The 21886-nt window shown below is 55.6% G+C and overlaps 1 protein-coding gene across 4 annotated transcripts; it reads right to left on the reverse strand.

The window, feature by feature from the left end:
* Nucleotides 1-1052: 1052 nt before the first annotated feature.
* On the reverse strand, nucleotides 1053-21886 carry TIE1 (tyrosine kinase with immunoglobulin like and EGF like domains 1). Of its 4 annotated transcripts, none has more exons than XM_043461636.1 (24): nucleotides 21871-21886; nucleotides 21541-21670; nucleotides 18290-18607; nucleotides 18084-18194; nucleotides 15847-16002; nucleotides 15560-15691; nucleotides 15260-15400; nucleotides 14934-15062; nucleotides 14037-14182; nucleotides 13657-13801; nucleotides 11405-11563; nucleotides 11098-11235; nucleotides 10615-10911; nucleotides 9799-10089; nucleotides 8923-9113; nucleotides 6434-6644; nucleotides 6170-6280; nucleotides 5771-5961; nucleotides 4701-4814; nucleotides 4521-4591; nucleotides 3323-3363; nucleotides 3132-3228; nucleotides 2947-3046; nucleotides 1053-1513 (listed from the first exon to the last, which is right to left on the reverse strand). In XM_043461636.1, the coding sequence occupies exons 2-24, from the start codon at nucleotides 21596-21598 to the stop codon at nucleotides 1442-1444; spliced, it is 3420 nt and encodes a 1139-aa protein (XP_043317571.1). In that variant the 5' UTR covers nucleotides 21599-21670; nucleotides 21871-21886; the 3' UTR covers nucleotides 1053-1441. The 4 variants fall into 4 exon arrangements, with proteins under 4 accessions (XP_043317571.1, XP_043317570.1, XP_043317569.1 ...); XM_043461635.1 differs by lacking the exon at nucleotides 21871-21886 and adding an exon at nucleotides 21765-21781; XM_043461634.1 differs by lacking the exon at nucleotides 21871-21886 and having other exon boundaries at nucleotides 21541-21701.

Consider the following 21886-nt stretch of genomic DNA (forward strand, 5'->3'; position numbering starts at 1 on the left):
AGGACAGAGCTGAAGCTCAGAGAGGTTAAGTGAGTTGACCAAGGTCACACAGACAGTAAGTGATAAAGCCAGGCTTGGACATGGTCTATGTGATTCCACAAACTATGCTCTTAACCACAATGTTATGCTATGCTATGGCTTTTTTGATTTTATCTGATTCTCTGAAAAAAATGTGAGAAGCAAGATGTCTTGTTCTTTAAGGAGCAGTGGGAGAGAAAGCTGAGGCCAGCAGTGACAGATCAAAAGGATGGGCAGACCTGAAGGCCACACAGCAGGGGGTAGTGATGTGGGACTAGCTTTCAGGACAGGGAGCACCTCCCCAAACACTGAGAGACTCTGAAGAAGGCACAGGTATCCTGCTGTGACTGACTGAAGTTGGAAATGATTTCTGCCTGCTTCCTTTGGGGCCCACAAGCTGGGCAGTACCAAGCCAGGGAAGGTTGCCTAGAGACAAAAGGAAATGGGGAGCTCCAGACAGGCCAGACTCTGTCTGGTGCTCAGGTGTCAGTCTGAACTGAGGCTGGGCTAGAGCCGATGCTGGGAGGGACTGTTTGCACAGAGCAAAGAACCCTAGACTGGCAGCTATCTAGGGAGACATACTGGTAGTAGAGGCTGGAGAACAGGTAAGAGACTAGGGGAAAACCGGGCTTCTCACTATGATAGTGATGTGGGGGAGTGATTATGAAGTGAAGGTCACTCAGTCGTGTCTGACTCTTTGTGACCCCATGCACTATACAGTCCATGGAATTCTCCAGGCCAGAATACTGGAGTGGGTAGCCTTTCCCTTCTCCAGAGGATTTTCCCAATCCAGGGATTGAACCAGGGTCTCCTGCATTGCAGGCAGATTCTTTATCAACTGAGCTATCAGGGAAGCCCGATGTGGGAGAGGTGTATGTGTAAAATGGGTCTTTCAGGATGTCTCCCATCAGGGAGGGCTTGAAATAATGACAGTGAAACAAGGGAGAGAATTTATTTTCTTGGAAAGTCCAGTTTCTTCCTCTTTGGTTTAACTTTTCCCTGGGGTTGACCAGCAGTAAAAGGTAGACATTGGATGGAACTTCTCAGAGCATTTATTTGTCCTGATTACGAGGCTGGGAGTAGGGTGCAGCTGAAAATGGCACGTTAGTGGTAAGAGTGCTGGCTTCAATGGAGGGGTTGAAGCAGGGGTTTGAGTGGAGGGAGCAGAAGAGCGCAAACGTGGAGCAGCTAAGCCAGAAGGAAGGATGTGAGGGTAGCCATCAGTGATGCAGGAGGCACTGGGAGCAACTGCGAGGGATGAAGACCCACCCCCTGAGCCCACCCCATCCCTGGATCCCCATTTTTCTTCCTTAAGTTAAAAACCAATTCCTTGAGGCAGCTCAGGCGACAAGGATCAGCAGTCACAGGTTGGAGAGCCGAGTGTGCTCTGGCCAGCAGAGCCAGGATCTGGTCGGACAGTAGCTCAGGCCTCCTCGGCTGTAGCGTCAATGCCCGCGTATGTGAAGTTCTCAAAGAGCGACATGTTCACATAGGCCTGGGGAGCAGAGCAAGCTTTAGTGGGGGGCCAGGGACTGGGGTATGCCTGCCCTGGAGGTTCTTGACTCCCATGTGGTTGGGGTACTGGAAGAGACACTGATCCGTACTGGAGATTCAGGATGACCCCATGGTCAAGGGTGGTCCTCACCAGCCCAGAGCAGCAAGAATATCAGACCACAGCTGGGAAGCTAACATGAGAGACCCTTGACACAATGTTAGACAGGTGTTTTTTCATGCCCTTATCTAATGAATTGATGGCTAATGCATTCATCCATTCATTTACTATTCTTCTATTCATAAGGCTATTTCTGCTGATTTACCCATTTTGATGGTTGCTTGACTATTCCTTCGTTCTTAAGATAGTTTAATAATTTCTATAACTACTTAGCTCAGTTGGTAAAGAATTCGCCTGCAATACAGGAGACCCCAGTTCGATTCCTGGCTCAGGAAGATCCCCTGGAGAAGGGATAGGCCACCCACTCCAGTATTCTTGGGCTTCCCTGATGGCTCAGCTGGTAAAGAATCCACCTGCAACGTGGGAGACCTGGTTTGATCCCTGGGTTGGGAAGATCCCCTGGCGAAGGAAATGACTACTCACTCCAGTATTCTAGCTAGCCTTGAGAATTCCATGGACTGTATAGTCCATGGGATTGCAAAGAGTCGGACATGACTGAGCAACTTTGGCTTTCATGGTTATTTGATTATTCCTTCATTCTTAAGATAGTTTAATAATTCCTATAACTATTTTGTCATTAATTCATATTTCAGAACTCTTTTCACATTACTCATTTTCATGTACTTCTTCACTTAGATTTATTTGATAATTCATTTACTTATATGGTTATTAGAGTCAGTTATTTAACTACATTTTTTTTGTCATGTGGCTTACAGGATCTTAGTTTCCAGATGAGGGATCAAACCTGTGCCTCCTGCAGTGGAATCGTGGAGTCCTAACCACTGCACTACCAAGGAATTAAGGAATTCCCTTAATTAGTTTATTTGTATAATTATTATATCATTCATCTACTAATTCTATACATTCATCCATTCAGTTACTGTGTTACTCATCCATCCATCCATTTGGTGAGCTGACCATTCATGCATTCCACTCAGCTCTGTGCCAGGTGAGAAGAGGTGTCCATGATAAGAAAGGACTGATGACTCCAGCAGAGGAAAGCAGGGAGTCCTGGACATGGGATCTGGGACAAGGACTTGCTGCTGAGGCTAATCAGTGGCCTTGGAAGGCTTAGAAGGGCCTAGTGTCCAACGCAGTGAGAGCTAGAAAGGGCACTACACCCCAGGGCCCGGTTTAGTTGTGGTGCAGCTGGTGGTGGGGACAGGGCCAGGAGACTGCTGCCTGCTGGTTCCTGTTCGAGGGCACTCCTGTGAGCTCAGTAAGCCCAGCTCTCCCCACCCTGGTGCTCGCCTCACCTTCCTAGCTTCCAGCATTCGGCCCAGCTGCAGCGCGATCTGGGCAAAGGGGGGTCGCTCGTATGGACGGTCCCGCCAGCACTGCCGCATTAGCTCGTACCTGCGGGTGGGGATCGATGAGATGAGGGTCAGGGCCCGCTGGGGTGACTGACAGGGGGCCCAGGGCTCGAGGCTGAGGGACTCACACTTCATCGTCACAGTTGCGAGGCTGCTCCATGCGGTAGCCCTGCGGCAGCTTCTCATATAGCTCGGCACACGTCATGCCGCAGTATGGGGTGCCCCCTGTGGGAGGACAATGCTCTCTTAGCCCGGGGCCCAGGAGGAGGGGAGTGGGGGTCAGGGAAAGATGGGGGCCATCTGGGGCTCACGGACTCACCAAGGCTCACGATCTCCCAGAGGAGGACCCCAAAAGACCAACTGAAACAAGGAGGATGAACTGAGTTACCTTCTAGGCCCTGGGGCCCAGCAGCTTAAAGTCTACCTACCCCATGTGTGCAGCCTCTCCTAGTCCCTACCTATGTCTACTTTGCAAGGGTCTGGCCTTGGCCAGGTGTGGTCTCTGCTACTGAAATTCCTTCACAGCCTCCCAGGCTCAACATAATCACAGCTAACATCTTTACTGTGCACTTGCTCTGGGCCAGGCACTCATCATTTGATGTATATGTTAATTCATCTACCCCTCACACCAACCCTATGATCTAGGTACTATTATCATCCCCATTTTACAGATAGAGACACTGCGGCACTGAGAGGTTAGCTAGCTCACCAAGGTCACACAGCTAGTAAGTGGCAGAGCTGGGATTCAAATTCTGGCAGTCTGGCTCCAAAGCCCTTGCTCTTAGCTGCCTCTGATAACAGCAGCTGGGCAGGTAAGAGGTGGCTGAGGCCAGGGTGGGAGGTCTAGTTGGGGGAGTCATCTCAGGGGTCCTGGGGCAGAAGTAGGAAGTAGGAGAGTAGTGGTCAGAGGGGTGTTGGTGTGGTAGACAGTGAGCTGGGCAGGCCAGGCCAAAGAGCATGGGGAAGGGCCAGGACCAGGGCTAGAGTGCTGGGCAGGCCAGGTTGAAGAGAGGGACAAGGGTGTGCCAGGATGGCTGTCTGGAGGAGGGAGCGCAGAAGTGGCATCTTGGGGGTCATGCTCTGGTTAGGTCCTCTGGTGGGGATGACCTGCCTACAGAGAGGAAGGTCAGAGCATTCTTTGAGTGGTCTCTCCATTTACCCAGGCGTTATCTGCCAGCAGCCCCATACCTCTCCAAGGCATCCTCCAGTCTCTTAGTCAAACACAGCCCTAAACCACCCCTACTCCAATGCTACCCCTGAAACACCTTCCAAGATGAAGCTTCCTTCCAGCTTTATTCTCCCCCGCCCAACCCTGCCTTCCCATTAAGATGCTGGGCATGGCCAAGGCATGCTTAAGACATATCCATGTCACATCTGTGTCATACCTGGAATACACCTTAGGGATAGGCAAGTCATGCCTTGGACAACCTGAGACATCTCTGAGGTGCGCTCAGGTCACACCTACATGCATCCTTAGGGGACCAAACCCTCCTGCCTGTCCGCGCTCCCACACTCACACATCACTCTTGGTGGTGTAGACGCTGTAGTTCAGAGACTCAATGGCCATCCAGCGTACCGGGAGACGCCCCTGGGAGGGAGTGGGTTTGAGGGGTTGGGTAAGGAGAAAGGGCTGTTCAGCAGGTTCTGGGAGGCAGGGCCAGGCACGGCCCCGAAGGGGAGGACTGAAGGAGACTCACCATAGTCTTCTTCACATAAACCTCCTCCCCCCGAGAAAGGCCAAAGTCTGCAATCTTGGAGGCCAGGTTCTCTCCGACCAGCACGTTTCGGGCAGCCAAGTCCCTGTGGATGAACTGCAGGCACGGTCAGAAGTCAGGGACGATGGAGGATGATGGCACCTCGGGCTCCAGGTCCAGGGAGGGCGTCTGACTCACGGCTGGCTTCCTGGGCCCCTCTGTGCCTTTAGTAGCCCTTTACTCTTCTGCCCACCCACCCCAGGCCTCAACCTGGATCAGAGACTCGTGCCTGGGAAAAGCCACAGTGGGGGCTGTCATCCCTTCCTACTTGAGATCTGGGCCATGGCCAAGTTCAGGCTGTATCCTTCTTCTGGGACGACAGCTGACTTTTCCCCAGTGACCACACTGCATCTTCTCCTCTTTGAATGCTCCCTGACCCCATCTCTCCAACCCCTGCTCCACTGATGAGAACGGAAAGGCCCTTCTCTTGCCCAAAGCGATCTCTCCCTTGAGTTCCAGATCCTCCCCACTGGGCCCTCCACCTTCCTCAGAGACCTTGCTCTATCACCCCTTCCTCTGCCTTGGCCCCCTGCCCTCTACTTTCAAAGATACTCAATACATTAACAACTTCAAAATGCCTCCCTTCAGTCTCACATCCCCTCCTCCAACTGTCTCCTCCCTCCTTTCATTCAAGCAGGGTGTCCTTGGACTTGGGCTCAGGCTTCCTGTCTGTTCCACTCTTCTCCTGGTGAGTCTCACCCACTCCCTGGCCACCAGCACCCTGATCTCTGAAATGACAGCTTCCAGACTGTTGTCCCTGGTCCAGGTCTCCCTCCTTGGTTCTAGGCTGACAGTTGCAAAATGCTAAACCACACCCCCAAACACAGACCTGCTTTGGGGGTGTTCTCACCCACTCACCCAGGCCAGCAACTTGGGGTCACATCCTCTCTAGTCCTCAATCCCATATCCAATTAGAGCCTGCTGATTTGATCTCCTGAAGTTCACTTGATGGTCTCCCCTCATCCCTCTAGCCCAACTTCCCCAAAGACACACACACACCCACACACACACACCTGCTTCTCACTCAGATACTGCATGCCATTGGCGGCATCACTGGCAAAACGCAGCAGCTGCCGGGAGCTGAGGGTGGAGGCTGTTCCGTGTTCTCGGGCAAAAGCTGGGTCAGTTTCCAGGACCCGGCTCTTGCGCAGAAAATCCAGCAGGTTCCCATAGGGGGCATATTCAATGGCGATATACAAGTAACCTGGGAGATGAGGCATACAGGGTGGTGATTTACACTCAGACAACCTGGGATGGCAGCAGGCACCTTATGGTACTAGATGGAGAACCTGGTGCATGAAGGAGAACCAGTAGTGATGTTTTGGTGTCCTGAAGCTTCCTACAGGGTACTAGAGGTATTGGCTGATGATGTGGGTGTGGAAGAAGGGGTAGGTGATGAGTTGGGGGCTCACCTCGGTTCTCACAGGCCCCCAAGAGGTTGATGATGTTGGGATGATGCCCCAATTTGCACAGAACTTCCAGTTCTCCCGCAAAGTCACGATGGTCATTTTCAGAGGCATACTCTGTGTAAAGAATCCAATATCACTTTTGCCAGAAATAACAAGGGCGTGGGCTATTGAGGGCTGGGGTCAGTTGCTGGTGGAAGCTAAGTGGGGCCTGGGGTTGAGGGAGAAAGGAGAGGGTCAGGGCTGGGGCAGGGGTTGCTCTCAGCGGACCTTTCAGCATCTTGATGGCGGCGTTCATCTTGAGTCCATCCTTCTTGATCATGGCCCGGATGACCTGGCCGAAGTTCCCCTCTCCAATGAGATCCTCAAAGGTGATGTCCTCCCACTCCAGCACTGGGTAATTTAGGGGCTCGGGCTGAGGTTTTGGCCGTCGGGTCAGTGTCAAGGTGCCTGAGCTGAACTGCAGGATGGTCTCCTCGCCCTTCACAGGATGGGACAAGTAGGCAGACAGTCCACACAAGAGACAGGGGCAGCAAGAGGCAGAGACAGGCAGACAAAACAGTCATTAGACAAACAAACACAGACCCAGACAGAGGGCACCCTAGTGGCCAGCCAGGCATGGACAGACAGAGGACACATACTGAGACAGAATCATATGAGATGGAGCCACAGTTGGGCCATTGGGTGGACAGATGTCCAGAGAGAAATGCAGAGACCACAGGCTGGAGATCTAGTATGTGGGTTCTGAAGGAACAAGGAGTAGGTAAAATTGCTGGAAGCCATGACATGAGTCAATGGAAGGTTGATACTCCTAACACCAAAACCAAGAGGAATTGGAATGAGCTGTGATGGGAGCAATGAGCTTCCCCTTATTGTGCCAATCCCACAATCAGGCTCTGTTGTCACCAGGGATGCTCTGGAGTGGATTCTGGCCTTGGGCAGTGGATTGGGGTATGTTTAGTGAGTACCTACTCCATGCTGAGCCTAGAGCAGCGGGCAGCCAGTGGAATGGTTTTCTTCTCCATAGCAGAGAAGCAGAGATGACCCCTGTCCACCCACTTGGTAGCTCCCATAGCTCTCAAACCACCCAGGACCTGAAGACAGAAAGAACATAACAGAGAAGACCATCCATTTGTCCTAGCCAAGTAGGACCTGGGCCACCTGGGCAGGGCTGAGAGCAGGGAAAGGAAACAGCTGAATGGGACCATGGGCACCACCAATATGAGAACAGAAAGAACGGTTAAGATAGACCTGTTGGGGCGTGGGGTCCCTATATGAGCCGCAGCCCAGCTTGATGGGAGATGTCTGAGGGCACAGGTCACATGGATTCACACGAAACATAGGCAACTGAAAGCGCACACCTGCATGCACACACACGTGTTCTAGTGGAGGCCAGTAGGCAGGGCATCCATGAGAGGTACATGAGCTTGTACAGGAGAACAAGTGGAGGGCCACACATGTCAGGGATACAGGTGCATACAGATGGGGGCATTCACAGACGGGCACACTCATACCCAGCACATGCGTTCATGCACAGATACCTGCACATAGGCGCCTGGGGCAGGGGTATGTCTTGATATATGTTAGGATGCTATATCCATTTAAGGCTACTTTCCCACTCCTTCCCTTCACATTCATACCCCTGACCCTCCCCCACCACAGCCAGGCTGCTTTTTGCACACACTGACCTCAGAGGGAGGCCAACGCAGCCTGGAACAAAGAAGCCGATTGAATCTCTGAAGGGAGTATTTTAGAGGCATGGCAGAGACAACAGCCTTGGACACTAGGCTTTCTATCACAAGGATCAGCCCTTGAGAGAGAAGAGGGCTTTTTTTTTTTTTTTAAATGCCAAAACTTCTCTGTAAATACCAAGTCCAGGCACGGAGGATCCAGGGCAGAGTTCAGATCATAAGTGACAACAGTGGGGAAGATCCCAGAGGAGAGAGAGGTGGAGTGGGGGTGACAGATGAGGTGATGCTGGGGTCCCTGAAGGGGAGTTAGCACCCTCTCCCAGTCCTTACCCCCTCAGTGGGGGCCTGCTGCTCAGGTTTACAGGGAAGACAAGAAGAGTAGGGAGGCCTGTGCTTCTCGGAAGGAGTGACAGGTGAGGCTGCAGGCCCAGATCAACTTGAGAGTGGTAGAAACAGTTGTAGGAGGAGCTGCAGCAATGGGTCTGAGGGCTGCAGAATATGCTGCCCTCTGCAGGGGACAGGGAAGGACCTTGGAGTTCTTACGTGCAAGGAGGCCCTGATATTTGCAAAGATGGAGATTGGGATGAGGAACTCAAAGTGCAAGTGCCCTTCTGGCCCAAAGGAGGTCACAGAAGGGCTGAGGACACAGGCCACGAATGCTTGCAGGAGGGCCTGGCCAGAGAGAAGTCCTCATGGAGCCCAGGCATTCTCCACGTTCTCATCAGGCTTCCCAAGCTTCCATCACCCCTCATGGGAAGGGGGAGAGCACCGAATTGACCCTGGTGCAACATGGACATAACCGAATGATTCTGAACTGGGAATATTAAATATTTCATCACTAATATACCTGGGCTCATGAGCTGAGTTCAATTCTATAGAAATGGAGAAAATTACAGATTGCACGCTTGTATGCTGTTGAGTGCAGTCTTACACCTAAACATCCATGCGTGCACACACACACACACATACACACACTCACAGTGTACAAATACTTGTGTGTATACAGGTAGACACATATACACTCAGGGTCTGCACACGTGTGCCCAGCGGCAGGTACAGGTGACTGACCGATCCTGACTGGTAGGTGAAGGTGCGTCTGCGATGCAGGCAGCTTTTGCGGATGCATGCCAAGGTGAGGAGGGCAGCTAGGATGGTGAGGCAGGTGGCGGACACAGAGCCCACCACAGCCAGGACCAGCTGTTGATCCAGGTCCTCTTCAGCTGCATGGATCTCTTGGACTGGGCCCTCAATCTGCAGCCCTGGACACAAGAAGAGGGGCAGATCACAGAGATGCCTGGGTCAGGGAACCCAGAGGCCACCACAGGGTCACACAGAGGTGGAGGTCAGAGATCCCAGTACCAGGGAGGGAGCGGGGATGTCAGGCCTAGGACCAGCGGGTTGCTGGAATGTCATGATTTTCCCAGCACTCAGACAATGGGTCATAAGAAGGGAAGGGTGGGACTCCCCTGGTTATCCAGTGGTTAAGAATCCACCTGCCAATGCAGGGGACAGGGGTTCGATCCCTGGTTCTGGAAGATTCCACATACCTCGGGGCAACTAAGTCTGTGTGCTACATCACAGCCCTCGAACCACAACTACTAAAGCCTGAGCTCTGCAACAAGAGAGAAGCCACTGCAATAAGAAGCCTGAACATGGCAACTAAAGAGTAGTCCCCCTCACCACAACTAGAGGAAGCCTGCACACAGCAAAGATGACCCAGTGCAGTAAAAAATAAGCAATTAAAAAAAAAAAAAGAAGAGTCACATCAAAGAAAAACCGAAAAAATGAAAGGAGGGAAGAGTCGGGGCCCCTACTGCCAGGGGGCCCCTATTCCCCTATCACTTGTTGGGAGGGGCCTAGGAGGCCCTAGATCCAAGGCAGGGGATCACGTGCCGGGAAGAGCACCGAGACTGACCCCATGGCCTGGGCATCCCCTCATCTCACCGTTGCCCAAGGTGGACTGTTCTACCACGTTGCTCCAGTCGCCGGGGCCCTGGACACTGGCCCGCACGCGGAAGAGGTAGCGCGTGCTGGCGTTAAGGCCGCGGACGATGGTGCTCGTCTCCTCGGGCCTGTCCACGTCCATCCACAGCGGGTCTCCGGAGCCCCCCGCCACCTGCACCTCTACGATGTACTTGGATATAGGCCCGGCTGGAGCCTCGGGGCGCTGCCACATCAGCTGGATCTCAGAGTCTGAAAGGGCCTGGGCATGGAGGTGTCGGGGGGCAGGGGGCCCTGGGGAGATCGGGGTGGGAAGGTGGGGCTCAGATGGGACCAGGCTGTGTGACTGTGGGGTCAGACAGATCCGCTCTAGCTGTGTCCCCAGCTCTACCGACCCCAGGATGGGAGATCCGCTGCCAACTTCCCCGTTCCTTCCTGGGCTGAATATTCCTCTCGCTGTGGCCTCCTTCACCAACGACCTTCTGCTTCCCCTTACATCCCAAGTCTTCCTCGCAGTGTCCCCACGTCTCCCAAGTCCCATGTCCTCCTCATGCCCAACCCCCTCCCATGAGCCCCCGGGCTCTCCTCTGACTCAGTTACTCCTGGAGGACCCCATCCTCCCAGCATCCTGGATCCTCCCCTGTCCTGTCCTCCCTGTCTGCCTGACATCCAGGTCCTCCCTGCGCCCCTGTTTCCACATCCGGTGGTCTCTGCCTGTCCATCCAGGCTCCTGTAACCTCCATGTCCTTTCAGGCCCCGTGTGTTCCCGGCATGCCCGGCCCGCCCTCTTAGGAGCCCGCCACCCCCTCCCGAGCGTACCGCTGGGGGGCAGAAGCACGCGCGCGGCGGGAGAGGCCGGGCCCAGGAGGGTGCAGTGGTAGAGCCGCACGTCCAGCTGGTAGTGGGTGCCAGGCGTGAGTCCGGTCAGGAGGGCGGTGCGGGCCTGGGGGGACGAGACGTTCTCCCGCCGCTCCTGTCCCCGGGCCCCGTCCCACAGGCGCAGCAGGAAGCCATCGCCCACCAGCGGCCCCGGCACCGGGGGTAAGGACCAGCTCACTCGCAACCGGTCGGGGCCCTCCACATGCCAGCCCTCCAGCCACGGCTTCAACAAGGGCTCTGGGGCCAGAGGTAGAGGTCAGAACTGTCTGGTAGGTCCTGGGGGCCGGACGGGATGGTGAACCCCCAGGGACAACCTCCAGTGGGAAAGGCAGGGACCCCCGGGGCCGACAGGCCGAGACAACCCCGGAGCGTGTGGGACAGTGACCCCTGGGGAACAGAAAGGGGTGACTCTGGGCCTCTCACCAGGACAGTCTGTGGTCATGAGGGTGGGAGGCCCCCAGGTCCCCTCCCCGCCTTCCCCCGGCCGGCTCAGCTGCACACGGACACTGTATCCCGTCTTCGGCCTCAGGTTCATCAACGTCACGTTCTCACTGGGGTCCACTGGGGGCGGGGTGCACAGCACACAGCATTCAGGGCCAACCCCTTCCAGAAGCCTCCGCTCCCCCTTCAACCCCTCTCTTCTCCGTACACTTACCCCTCCCTTCCCTCCCTCCGTCCCCCTCATGACTGCCTGACACCCCATCCTGCCCTTAGCTCTTGCCCCCCTCACCCACGATGGTGGACCAGGCCATGGTGCTGTCCTGGGGCCTGTAGTGCAGGCGAACGGAGGCGATGGGTCCGTCCCCAGAGAAGGAGACCAGCGGGGAGACCACAAGCTGGCGGCTCTGCTTGGCCAGAAGCCTCGGGGCGGTCAGCGGCACTGGCGGGACTGCGAGGAGACTCAGGGTGAGGCGTGGCCCACACAGCCCACCCAGCCCTCGGACACAGGGGCAGACTCTGCGCTCTGAGCATCAAAGATAACTCTGGGTCTCAGTGTGGACCTGGGGATGCCCCTGAGCTGGGGAGAGACCAGGTGCAACAGATGATCAGAGTGGCCAGGGCCTAGGGAGGACAGCTCGGGGCATGGGGACTGGGCAACAAGGAGATGAGGGTGTCCCAGAAGATGTTAAGTGAGGGAGTGACATGGTAAGACAGGGGTTTGGGGGAGGGCACTCTGCCATGCAATGTGGGGGAAGACAGAGAAAGCTAAAGCCCAAGGCAGTGTCACCCTGCTCTCTGCCCCTCCCCCATCATTCATCACGCTCGTAATTAAAAAAACAAAAGTAGCAGGTGATGAAGCACCTGCTCTATCCAGATGCTTCATGTGCACGATCTCCAATTCTGACAACTGCCTTCAAGCAGGGCTCATCATCCCTATCTTAAGAATGAAGAAACTGATGCTCAGAGACATGGAACGACCTGCTTAAGACATGCAGCCAGGGTTTAAACAAAGTCCGTCTGACCAGGCCATCTAAAATCAGCCCATCTTATCCCAAACAGCTTTTGTGCTCCTGCTTAGCTTCCTCACCCCATGGTCACTGTCTTTCCTGCCTTAGCTCTTCTGTCCAGATTATTGCATTAATGTCTCAACTGGTTCCCTTGTTTCATCCAAACATTTTCCAGATGGATTTTCTAAGAAAACTGGATGTATGTATGGGTGAATACATGCATGGATAAATGGATGGATGGGGGAAGGGGGGGAGAGTCAAGGAGGATGGAAGGGTGTGGTAGAAGGGGTGGGAAGGAACAATGTTGTCAGGCAGGAACACACATGTCAGGAAGAAGTGCTGGCCTGGAGGGAGAGGAAGGTCCAGTTTGGATCCTATTGAGCCCTTGGGCCTGTGGCTCACGCAGAGGGTTAGGTGACCTGGAGTAGGGCCCCTGAGTCGTGCACCAGGTGAGTTCCCCACTGACCTCAGAACCAGACCCCGACTACACAGAGGTCTGGAGCCCAGGAGAGGGGTCGAGGCTGCAGATCGTTATCTGGGAGTTGCCAGGGAACGGTTGAAATCTCAGGAATAGGTGACATTATAACTACTAATAGCAATAAATGTCAACATACATTGAGCACGTACCCTCTGTCAGGCACTGTGCCCAATGCTTAAATGCATCATCTCATTTAATCTTCACAGCAATCCTATCAAGGGAGGGCTGATATCCTCATTTTACAGAGAAAGAAACAAGCTATGAGGGGCAAGGTAACTCACTTAGATAGATGATGGAGCTAGAATTTGTCGTGAAGATTCAAAGCCAAGTGGGCCTGGGGAGAGTAAGAAGAGGAAGGCAGGAGGTGGGACCCCGGGGTGGTGGAGGGGGTGACAGAGAAGTAGAGAGGATGGGAAGCAGAGCCCGACAGTGAGAAAGAGGGAGAGGGACAAGAGGTCTGGGCTCATGTCGGGGAGGTGGTGGCGGGGGTCAGAAGCACAGGAAAAGAGCACCAGGGGGTGGGAGGGGCCGTGAACGTCTGATGCTTATGGTGCTGGAGAAGGTGGGGGACACCTAGACCGGGGTGGGGTGCTAGGCTCCGAGCAATCCTGGGCACTGGCAGCTGCCTCCTTATTCACCAGGAAGCACTTCTGGGAAAATAAACAGGTCCACAGCCCCAGGCACTCCCCTGTTGTAGCACTGGGTGCCTGGTGGTGTGACTTGGGGTTGGAGGGAACATAGCATCCCAGAAGTGGATCTGGGATGCAGATCCGTGTATCTGTGGGGCAGGGGAGATAGAAAGGTAGCATTTCCCGGGGCAAGGCTGGAGAGTGTCCCACTTCTGGGGCATGGGTTCCCTTCCCAGGTGGGACTGAGCTATGCTCCAGCCTGGGGAGTGCCCGGCCCAGGCCTCAGGCTGACGACAAGCCCTCTTCTCTGCCTGGTGCTGGGCTGTGACCTTACATGCTCTTGCCCTTTCTGCTCCTATCTGAGCAGCCTCGGCTAGGGCCCACTCTATCTGCCATCCATCCTCCATGAATCCGGGACATCACTGACCTTTGACATTGATCCTGAAGCGTCGACTATCCTGGCCACCAGACGTAGACACGCGGCATTCCCAGAGTCCACTGTCCCCAAGAGCCAAGCGGGGCACCTCGAACTCGGCTGTGGTTCTATCTGGCTCCACAATGGCCTTGGTGGACTGAAAGAGGCAGGGGAGAGGGACAGGCCTCAGAGAAGGTGGCAGAGGCTTGTGTGTTTGTCCAGGTTGATGAGGGGACAGAGATGGGGAGGCGGTCCCTCAACAATCAGCCTGACCCAATTTGAGCTGTGGTCAGGCCAGTGGGCAGAGCCTTCAGAAAGCCCCGAGGGGTGGAGGAGCCTGTGGGTGGGCAGAGGTCCTGGACCTCCAGAGGCCCAGAGGTCATGGGCCTCACCAGGAGCACCGTGCCATCCGGCTTGCGAAGCTCCATGCTGCCCCGGACTGGGAAGGGGTTCCCCGCCGCGGCACAGTTGATCCGGGGCGTTGTGTCTAAGTTGAACTCCAGTTCTGAGACCATGTCCAAGATCTGGGGGATCCGGTCTGGGGAGAGAGGGGACACTCATCCCAGAGGCCCTGTAAGGGCAGACACACGACTGCCACAGAGCCACCACCCCGAGTCTTTCATCTTAGTGGAGGCACTGCCAGCATCCCAGTCACACAGGCCTGCAAGCCAGCAAAGTCCCGGCAACACCTCCAGGCCCTCACACCCACCTCTACCGGCCCCCGAATCTGCCTCCTGCACCCTCCGCCTCCTCAGACCCCTCGCCAGCCTCACCACCAGAACCCTGGTTCAGGCCTCTATCATTTCTGGGCCCCGTGACAGATCCTCTGGGCTCTCCTGCTCCCGCTCCTCCCCAGCAGCTGGGGTCCTTTCTCAAACCCATGCCTGACAGCACACCTGATGGACCTCTTCAACCCTTCCCTGCAGGGCTATCATATTCAGTGCAAACCCTACAGCCTGTCATTCAAACGCCTCGAGAGCTGACCTCCTCTGACCACTTCCAGAGCCTTTCCTTACGCCACTGTCCCAGTGTTGAAGCTTGAGTCCTCAGTCCCCCGGCCTTTGCCCTGCTCTCTCCCTGGCCATCTTTCTCGCATCCTCCATACCCCATCTGAGATCACGCCTCTTTCCAGAGGCCCTCCCTGACTCTCTCGGGTTGGTCAGGGCCCCCTCGGGGCTCCCACCCACCCTGGGCTGCTGCCCATCCCCAGGGGGAGGAGGGGCTTTGAGCCAGGGGGATGCATCTGGTGAAGCTGATCTGCTCCTCAGAGCCACCTGCCGTGCTCCTACCTGACTTCTCACAGTGCATCCCATGCCACCCGGAGGGGCAGACGCAGCCGCTGAAGCGATCACAAGTCCCACCATTCTGACACTGGCACTGGAGGTGGCAGTCAGCTCCAAAACGACCTGGGGCGCAGGCTGGGCACCAAGGGGGTGTAGTTAGAGGGGCACAGCGGGGGCCTGGGGAATGCCGGGCTGGGCGGAGAGGGCACTGGTCAAGTGAGCAGGGGATGGTGGAGGGCTCAGTGTGTGAGGCAGGGCCGGAAGGAAGAGCTGGGGCCAGGCTTGCAGCCGGCTGTCTAGTCAGAGACTACGGAGGGTGGGTTAGTCTGTACCTTCCTGGCACTGGCTTCCTCTCCAGCCAGATCCACAGGAACAGCCATAGGGGTCCGGGAGGCAGAAGGTGAGGCCTCGGCAGCCTGATGTGCCTGGGCACTGCTCCTGGCAGCTCTGCCCAAAACGGCCTTCTCTGCAGGCTAGAAAGAGGGCATGTGGGTACCGAAGCCTCTGTTGGGTCTCAGCGTTCAAGACCTACTGGAACATGCTCACCCTCCAAGTCCATTCCTGTGGTTTGAGAGTCTTCTCCCAGCAAGGCCTCCTCTCTTGCCCAGGTCCTGGTGCCCCCTCCTCCTTACCCTGCTCACAGCGGGTCCCAGTGAATCCAGGGGGGCACACACACTCGCCATCCTGGTCATGGCAGACACCTCCATGCAGGCAGCCTGGGCATTCCTTGGTACAGTCTTGTCCCCAGCGCCCCGCCTCACAGCCTGCAGGAATGTACTCTCAGCAGCAGACCCTCACCCACTCGACCACTGCCTCTGATGACTGGGGCACCCCTGGGGGCTGAGGGGGGTCCACAGGAAGTATGCACAGGGCTCCCAACCTCCCATATCACCCACCACCTCTGCCCTCTGCTCCTGACCCCGCACGATGAGTCGAAAGAAGGCGCTGCCCAGTGGGCTGACTTCCAGGTACGTGGCACTGTAGATGCCGCTCGATGATGGTTGCACATTTGGGAACTGCAGCAAGAACTGCCCGTCCTGGGCCTCGTGCCAGTCCAGGGTGTAGAAATAGGATCCTGGGGGCATAAACAGGATAGGGGCCTCAGCATCACACAAGAGCTGGGGTCGCCTCCCTCTGCCCACCTTATCCTGAGTCACATTAGCATGGGTCAGGCAGAGTGAGCAGATCGGGAGAAGGCACCAGCGAGTGTCTGGACCTGAGCCAGAAATGTAGGAGGCAGCCTCTTTTCCATACTCCACCAACCACTCAGTAAATCACCAAGTCCTGTTCAGTCCCCCTCCTCCTTGTCTCCTAAAGCTGCCCCCTTCTCTCCACGCTCACTGCCACTACCCTGCTCCCAGCCTCCCACAGCCTTCCAAGCTGTCTGTCTGCCTTCAGTCCCCCTGCTTCCTGTCCATCCTCCACTCAGGGTGATCAGTGAGATTTTTCTCCAGTAGACCCCACCGTAGCTCCCCTGCCTAAGCTCTTCAATAGTTCTTCACTGCCCAAGGGACAGCATCAGACTCCTCAACACATCATTTTCACCAGTTTGGCTACCATGCAGCTTTCGAGCCCCATGAAAGTGAAGTGAAAGTGAAGTCGCTCAGTCGTGTCTGACTCTTAGCCACCTCATGGACTGCAGCCTACCAGGCTCCTCCGTCCATGGGATTTTCCAGGCAAGAGTACTGGAGTGGGATGCCATTGCCTTCTCTGACACATATGCTACTTCCACCCATTTCCCTTGTTTTCTACAGAACCGATCTAATTGTAAAACAGTATTATACTTAAAAGACCCTCCAACTGGCCACCGTTTGCCATCCTCCAGTGGGTACCGCAGCCATGCAGTATCACATAGGAAGACCAGGTGTGTCTTCTTTAAGCCCTGGGGATCAAATCTATCCCAGTTTTTCAGGATACAGTTCAAAGGAGTGAGGTTGGAATTGTTAGCTCCCAACTTGTCCTGAAGGACATACCCCCATACCTCTCCACAATCTTGCATTCCTGAATTGCTTTTATCTCTTCTAGAAACAATGTGGTATCTCACAGCTTCCTGCCTTTGCTCTTATCAATCCTTCTCCTGGAATGCTTCTCCCCTCTTCTTTTTTTTTTTTCCATTTATTTTTATTACTTGGAGGCTAATTACTTTACGATATTATAGTGGTTTTTGTGATACATTGACATGAATCAGCCATGGATTTACATGTATTCCCCATCCCGATCCCCCCTCCCACCTCCCTCTCCACCCAATCCCTCTGGGTCTTCCCAGTGCACCAGCCCTGAGCACTTGCCTCATGCATCCAACCTAGTTCTCCCCTCTTCTTTGTGCAGTTAATTCCCAGGAGCCTCTCCCTCCAGGGTCTGTGGACACTAATATTAGGGTTCTCGTCCCTGCACCCCTCCCCCTTTCCTCTTTGCTCAGGATGGAAGAGAGATTCTAGAGAACACAGGTCTACCTGACTCCACGTCTCTTATTAGTTCAGGGGCCCTGGAGCTCAGGAGGCAAAACCTTTCGCTCAAGAGTCCAGGGACTCAAGAGTCCAGGGACACAGAGTCAGCCAATGGTCTGTGGGTGGGAGAGCTGAGGCAGGAATCTTTGGGGCCATACAGAAAAATGGCTTCCTCCTCTGTGGTGACCAGAGGGCCTGACAGGGCCAGGTGGGAGCAGGCCCGGGCTGAGATCCCCAGGCCGGCCCAGGCCCCTGCTCCTGTCTGGACAGATCTCTGGAAGAGGCCAAATGTCCCTTGCCCGTGCTGGGACTTTGTTACCCCTTCTCTTCTTCAGCAGGGGGGATTCTGCTCCCTGCCAGACCTGCTATGTGATAGTACTTGCTAACTTCTGAGAGAGCCCAACTTGGAGGGGTTAACACAGCTAACTAGGGGGTGACAGGGAAGGAGGCAGCTGACCAGGAGGCTGTGGTCCTCCTGGCGCAGAAGGAGGACATCTCACAGCCAGAGATGAGTTGGATGCAGGTGCTTCCCATGGATCTGGTGCAGGAGAGAGGATGCGCCCCGGAGGCTGGCCAGAGCTGGTAACAGGTGTATGGAGCCACGACTGTGTCAGGGGCCAGCACTAGGAGCTTCCAGGGCCATGGAGGTGCCGGGGTGTCAGTACTATGGGTTTACCTGCCCACCCAGTTCAGACTCCTCCCCCCTTACCGTTGCTCTTCCAGATCACATCTGTCTGTTTCTCCTTGCGCACCAGCGCGGAAAGCACAGCCGTGTCGCCCTTGTTCACTGTGTGTGTGACCTTGTCCGGGAGCAGGTGGGCTGCGAGGCGGATGGAGGGAGGGGTCAGGGGTCAAGGGCAGCCCCCTCCTCCCCGCTCCCACCCCAGCCCCACCCTCACCGGCGGCCGGACTCACCCCCGGGGCTGTTGTGCACATAGAGGACGCGCGTGCGCCGCGCCCCCGCGCCGCCCACGCACGAGAAGACGCCCACCAGGTCGGAGGGCTGAGAGAAGCCGCGCGCCGTCACTTGGCGCGAGCCGTTGCGGGCGAGGTGCTGGGGCTGCCAGGGCCGGGGCGTGCGCACGATGCGGTCGTCCTTCTCCAGCAGCAGCGGGGGCCCCCAGGCGTCCGAGCCCCTGCCCGCCCCCGCCTCCCCGGACACGCAGGTCAGGAAGAAGCTCTGGGGCTCGGTCAGACGCAGGTCGGCCAGCAGCGTCAGGTCCACCGCCGCCCCTGGGCCGGGACACCGGGCTCCGATCTGGCAGGGTCCCGGCCCTCCCCCTGCCCCGCCCTCCACCTCTCGCCCCTCTCCTCGCAGCCTCTCCCCTCTCCTCCCCTCCCCGCCAGGCACTGCACTTCAGCAGGCACGTCCATCCGCCTCCCTTCCTGTCTCTATCCCCTTCCCGGTGCACTGGCCCCTTTCCCTCGAGCCTCTTCATCCTAACAGAACAAAAACAAAAACAAAGACCCTTCCCTAGCCTCCCCATCCCCTCCCTTCTCCAGCCAGATGGCTTCCCTTTACAGCCCAGCCTTCGGAAAGAAAGAATGATCTATGCGCCCCATCACCGTTTCCTCACTCTATTCCCGCAGTCCCCTTTCCTGACCTGTTCTCTACTGCTCCTCCGCAAAGGGAGCCGCTCTCCCTGCCCCTCACACCCCCCCCCCGCCCACACCAGATTGCCGCCAGGGGAGAGCGCTAAAAGTCACAAGTGTCTTGGAGGACCCCTCCCGTTGCTCTGGTCCCCAGGTCGCTCCGGAATCTGACCGGTTTGCTGTGCTGGGACTGAAGGCGGGAGAGGCTGGATTCTGCAGCCGGGTGGTTATGGGGCAGAAAGGAAGAGAGCTCTGGTCCCAGCAAAAGGCCAGAAGCAGGGAGGGCAGGCCCTAGGACCCACTTGGGGCTGAAACATGCACAGGACACCAGGTGGGCCTTGGTCTTTGCCTTCTACAGAGCTTCCTCCAGGGGAGAGACAGACGTAGAGATGCCTATCAAATGCACGGAGCTGTAGAGAGCAGAGAAGGGACACCTAACCCAGCATGGGGGAGAGAGGGGCTGAAGAGGTGCCTCCTGGAAGATACAGCTTGAGGGTCTTAAAGCTGAGCAGGATATAGGGTGGGGATTGCGAATGAGGACAGGGAGAGGTCATCGGTGGGAAGGACATTCTGGGCAGAGGACATGCCATGGTGCCTGCTAAATCACTTCAGTCATGTCCTACTCTTTGCAACCCTGTGGACTGTAGCCGGCCAGGCTCCTCTGTCCATGGGGATTTTCCAGCAAAAATACTGGAGTGGGCTGCCATTTCCTTCTCCAGGGGATCTTCCTGACACAGGGATCGAACCCACGTATCTTATGTCTCCAGCATTGGCAGGTGGGTTCTTTGTCACTAGCGCCACCTGGGAAGTCCCAGGGCCTGAGTAAATGTGTGGAATGAAAAATATCATGGTGTGGACAGGGGGCTGTCCAAGTTCAAAGTGGCTGGGGCACTTTGAAGCCAGAGCCAGGAGGGACCCCGTAGAGCTGGAGTCTCGGCTCAGCTGAGCCTCCTCAGCCCTGGGACCCCATGCCTTCCCAAGCCCCTCCTACTCTGTCCCTGTCTGTTCACTGCCAAGTGGTTAGTTGGTTTAGATGCTACTTTGCTTATCAATGGATATTCTTTGAAAGCCTGCCACAAGTAAATGAAGCTGACTGTCTGTCCTGTGCCGACCACCTGCTTTCCTTTGGATCCTCCCACTCTGCAGAAGTTGGTGTCTTTCCATCCACAGAGGAGGGTCATAAAAATTATTCTCCAGGCTTCCTCTAGCAAGCCCATGCCCTCTCAGGCTTTCACCATCACTTCCAAGTCAATAACCCTGGGCAGGCCTCTCGGCTCTCCCCAAACTTGTTCTTCTCTGGACTTGCTGCCTCAGCAGACTGCAAAACCCACTTGAGATACAAACTTCGAGACATCTCATACTGCTGCTACGATAATGAATGTCTATCAGAGATCAGTTATATGCCACATACTTTACTTATGTTCTCTCGTTTTATCATCCCAGCTCTCCTGGGAGGTGGGTATTATTACCCCATTTTTATAGCTGGCAAATTAAGGCTCAGATAAACAACTTACCCAAGGGCATACAATTAGTAACTGGCAAAGCCTGGTTGTCTGACTCTAAAGTCCACACCTTGAAGCACTATCCTGACTGCCCCAATGAGTCACAAAATTCTGTTTCCTTAAAAACTCTAGACTTCATCCCCATCCTCAAGTCTGCCCTTGCTAACCCTCATCCTTGCTTCAGTGGACCATCCGGATAGCCACACTCTTCCCTCAGCTTGTCCTCCAAAATGACCTATCTGAGACCTTGTGACACTCTGGCCTACAACCTTCTATGGCTCCCTATTGCCCTTCAGGATGCAGAGCTTGCTGTAGAGCTCCCTTGCTGTTCCCACTGCCCCTCCTACTGTGTGTTCCCTCCAGGATCCCTCACCCGCCCCCGTGTACTTCCAAGCCTCTGACTTGTGTCTATTGTTCTGCTTGCCCTGGAATGAAGACCACCCGTCTGAGTGAAGTCTGTCCTGATCCCCTTTCATCTCCCACTCTGAAGTAGAGTAGGCTGACCCTTCAGTGCTCCTCTTTGTCTGTTCCGTGCTCACCCGGTGTCCCGGGCCCCCCACTAGACCTCAGACCTCTCGAGGTGGCCTTTGCGTTCTCATCCTCTTTGGGCAGCACGCTGAAGGAATTGGCTACCACATATTCAGAAGCTCTTAGCAGTGCTCTGTGTAAATTACCTCATTGAAACCCAGTTACAGCTATAGGAGGTCAGCATCATTCAATCTGTTGTACAGTTGTAGAAGCTCTCTGCCTCTCACAGCTCTTGGAATGTTGTTGGTGCTCGATAAATGTTTGTCAAATGAATAACTGAGTGAGTCCCACACACTGACCGTATGAGCACCCCCTGAAAACTTCAGGGGGCCCAGAGGCTCTGCTGCTCTCCACTGACTTCAAATCCAACACAGTCTGTGGCTGCTCCCCTCCCCCAGTCCCTAGCTTCTGCCTGGGTTTTCCAGGCCCGGATCCCACTTTCTAGAGAATCAGGGTGTGGAGGAAAGAGATAGCAATGCTGATAGGGTTTTCGGGGGCGGGGGTCGTCAAGGCCCTGGGCAGGGAGGTTCAGGGGAGACTTACCAACATGAGAAGCCAGGAAGAAGATTGGGAGCAGCAAAGGGGGCTCCAGCCAGACCATACTCCGGAGGCTGACTGCGCCAGCCAGCACAAGCGGGGCCCAGGGTCAGTCACTCTGGGTCTGGCTGCTTGGCTTGTGTTGTCAGTGTGTTGGTGTTAGGGAGGAAAAGGAAGTGAGTTAGCTTGGGTGGGAGGGGTGGCAGGGGAGAGGGGTGGGGAGGACTTACCCTGCTTCTGGGCCTCTAGGCCCCCCTGGTCTGGGGATGGGTGTGGCCTGGAAGGTCCTGGAATGGGGTCACTGAGGGTGGGGGGAGGGTTGTGGTAAGGACAGACCTGGGGACTGTTGGAC

The sequence above is a fragment of the Cervus canadensis genome, chromosome 2 (genome assembly GCF_019320065.1).
Source record: "Cervus canadensis isolate Bull #8, Minnesota chromosome 2, ASM1932006v1, whole genome shotgun sequence".
Taxonomy (NCBI): domain Eukaryota; kingdom Metazoa; phylum Chordata; class Mammalia; order Artiodactyla; family Cervidae; genus Cervus; species Cervus canadensis.

Bases quoted from the DNA above. Each gene is read 5' to 3' on its own strand.
- TIE1 (XM_043461636.1), bottom strand. From the start codon at position 21,598: ATGGTCTGGCTGGAGCCCCCTTTGCTGCTCCCAATCTTCTTCCTGGCT. The intron at 13,802-14,036 runs GTGAGGCCCATG...TGCCTCTTTCAG, and splicing joins CGGATGGCACGGTGCTCCTG to TCCACCAAGGCCATTGTGGA. The intron at 1,514-2,946 runs GTGAGGCGAGCA...TCTGCTCCCCAG, and splicing joins GAATGCTGGAAGCTAGGAAG to GCCTATGTGAACATGTCGCT.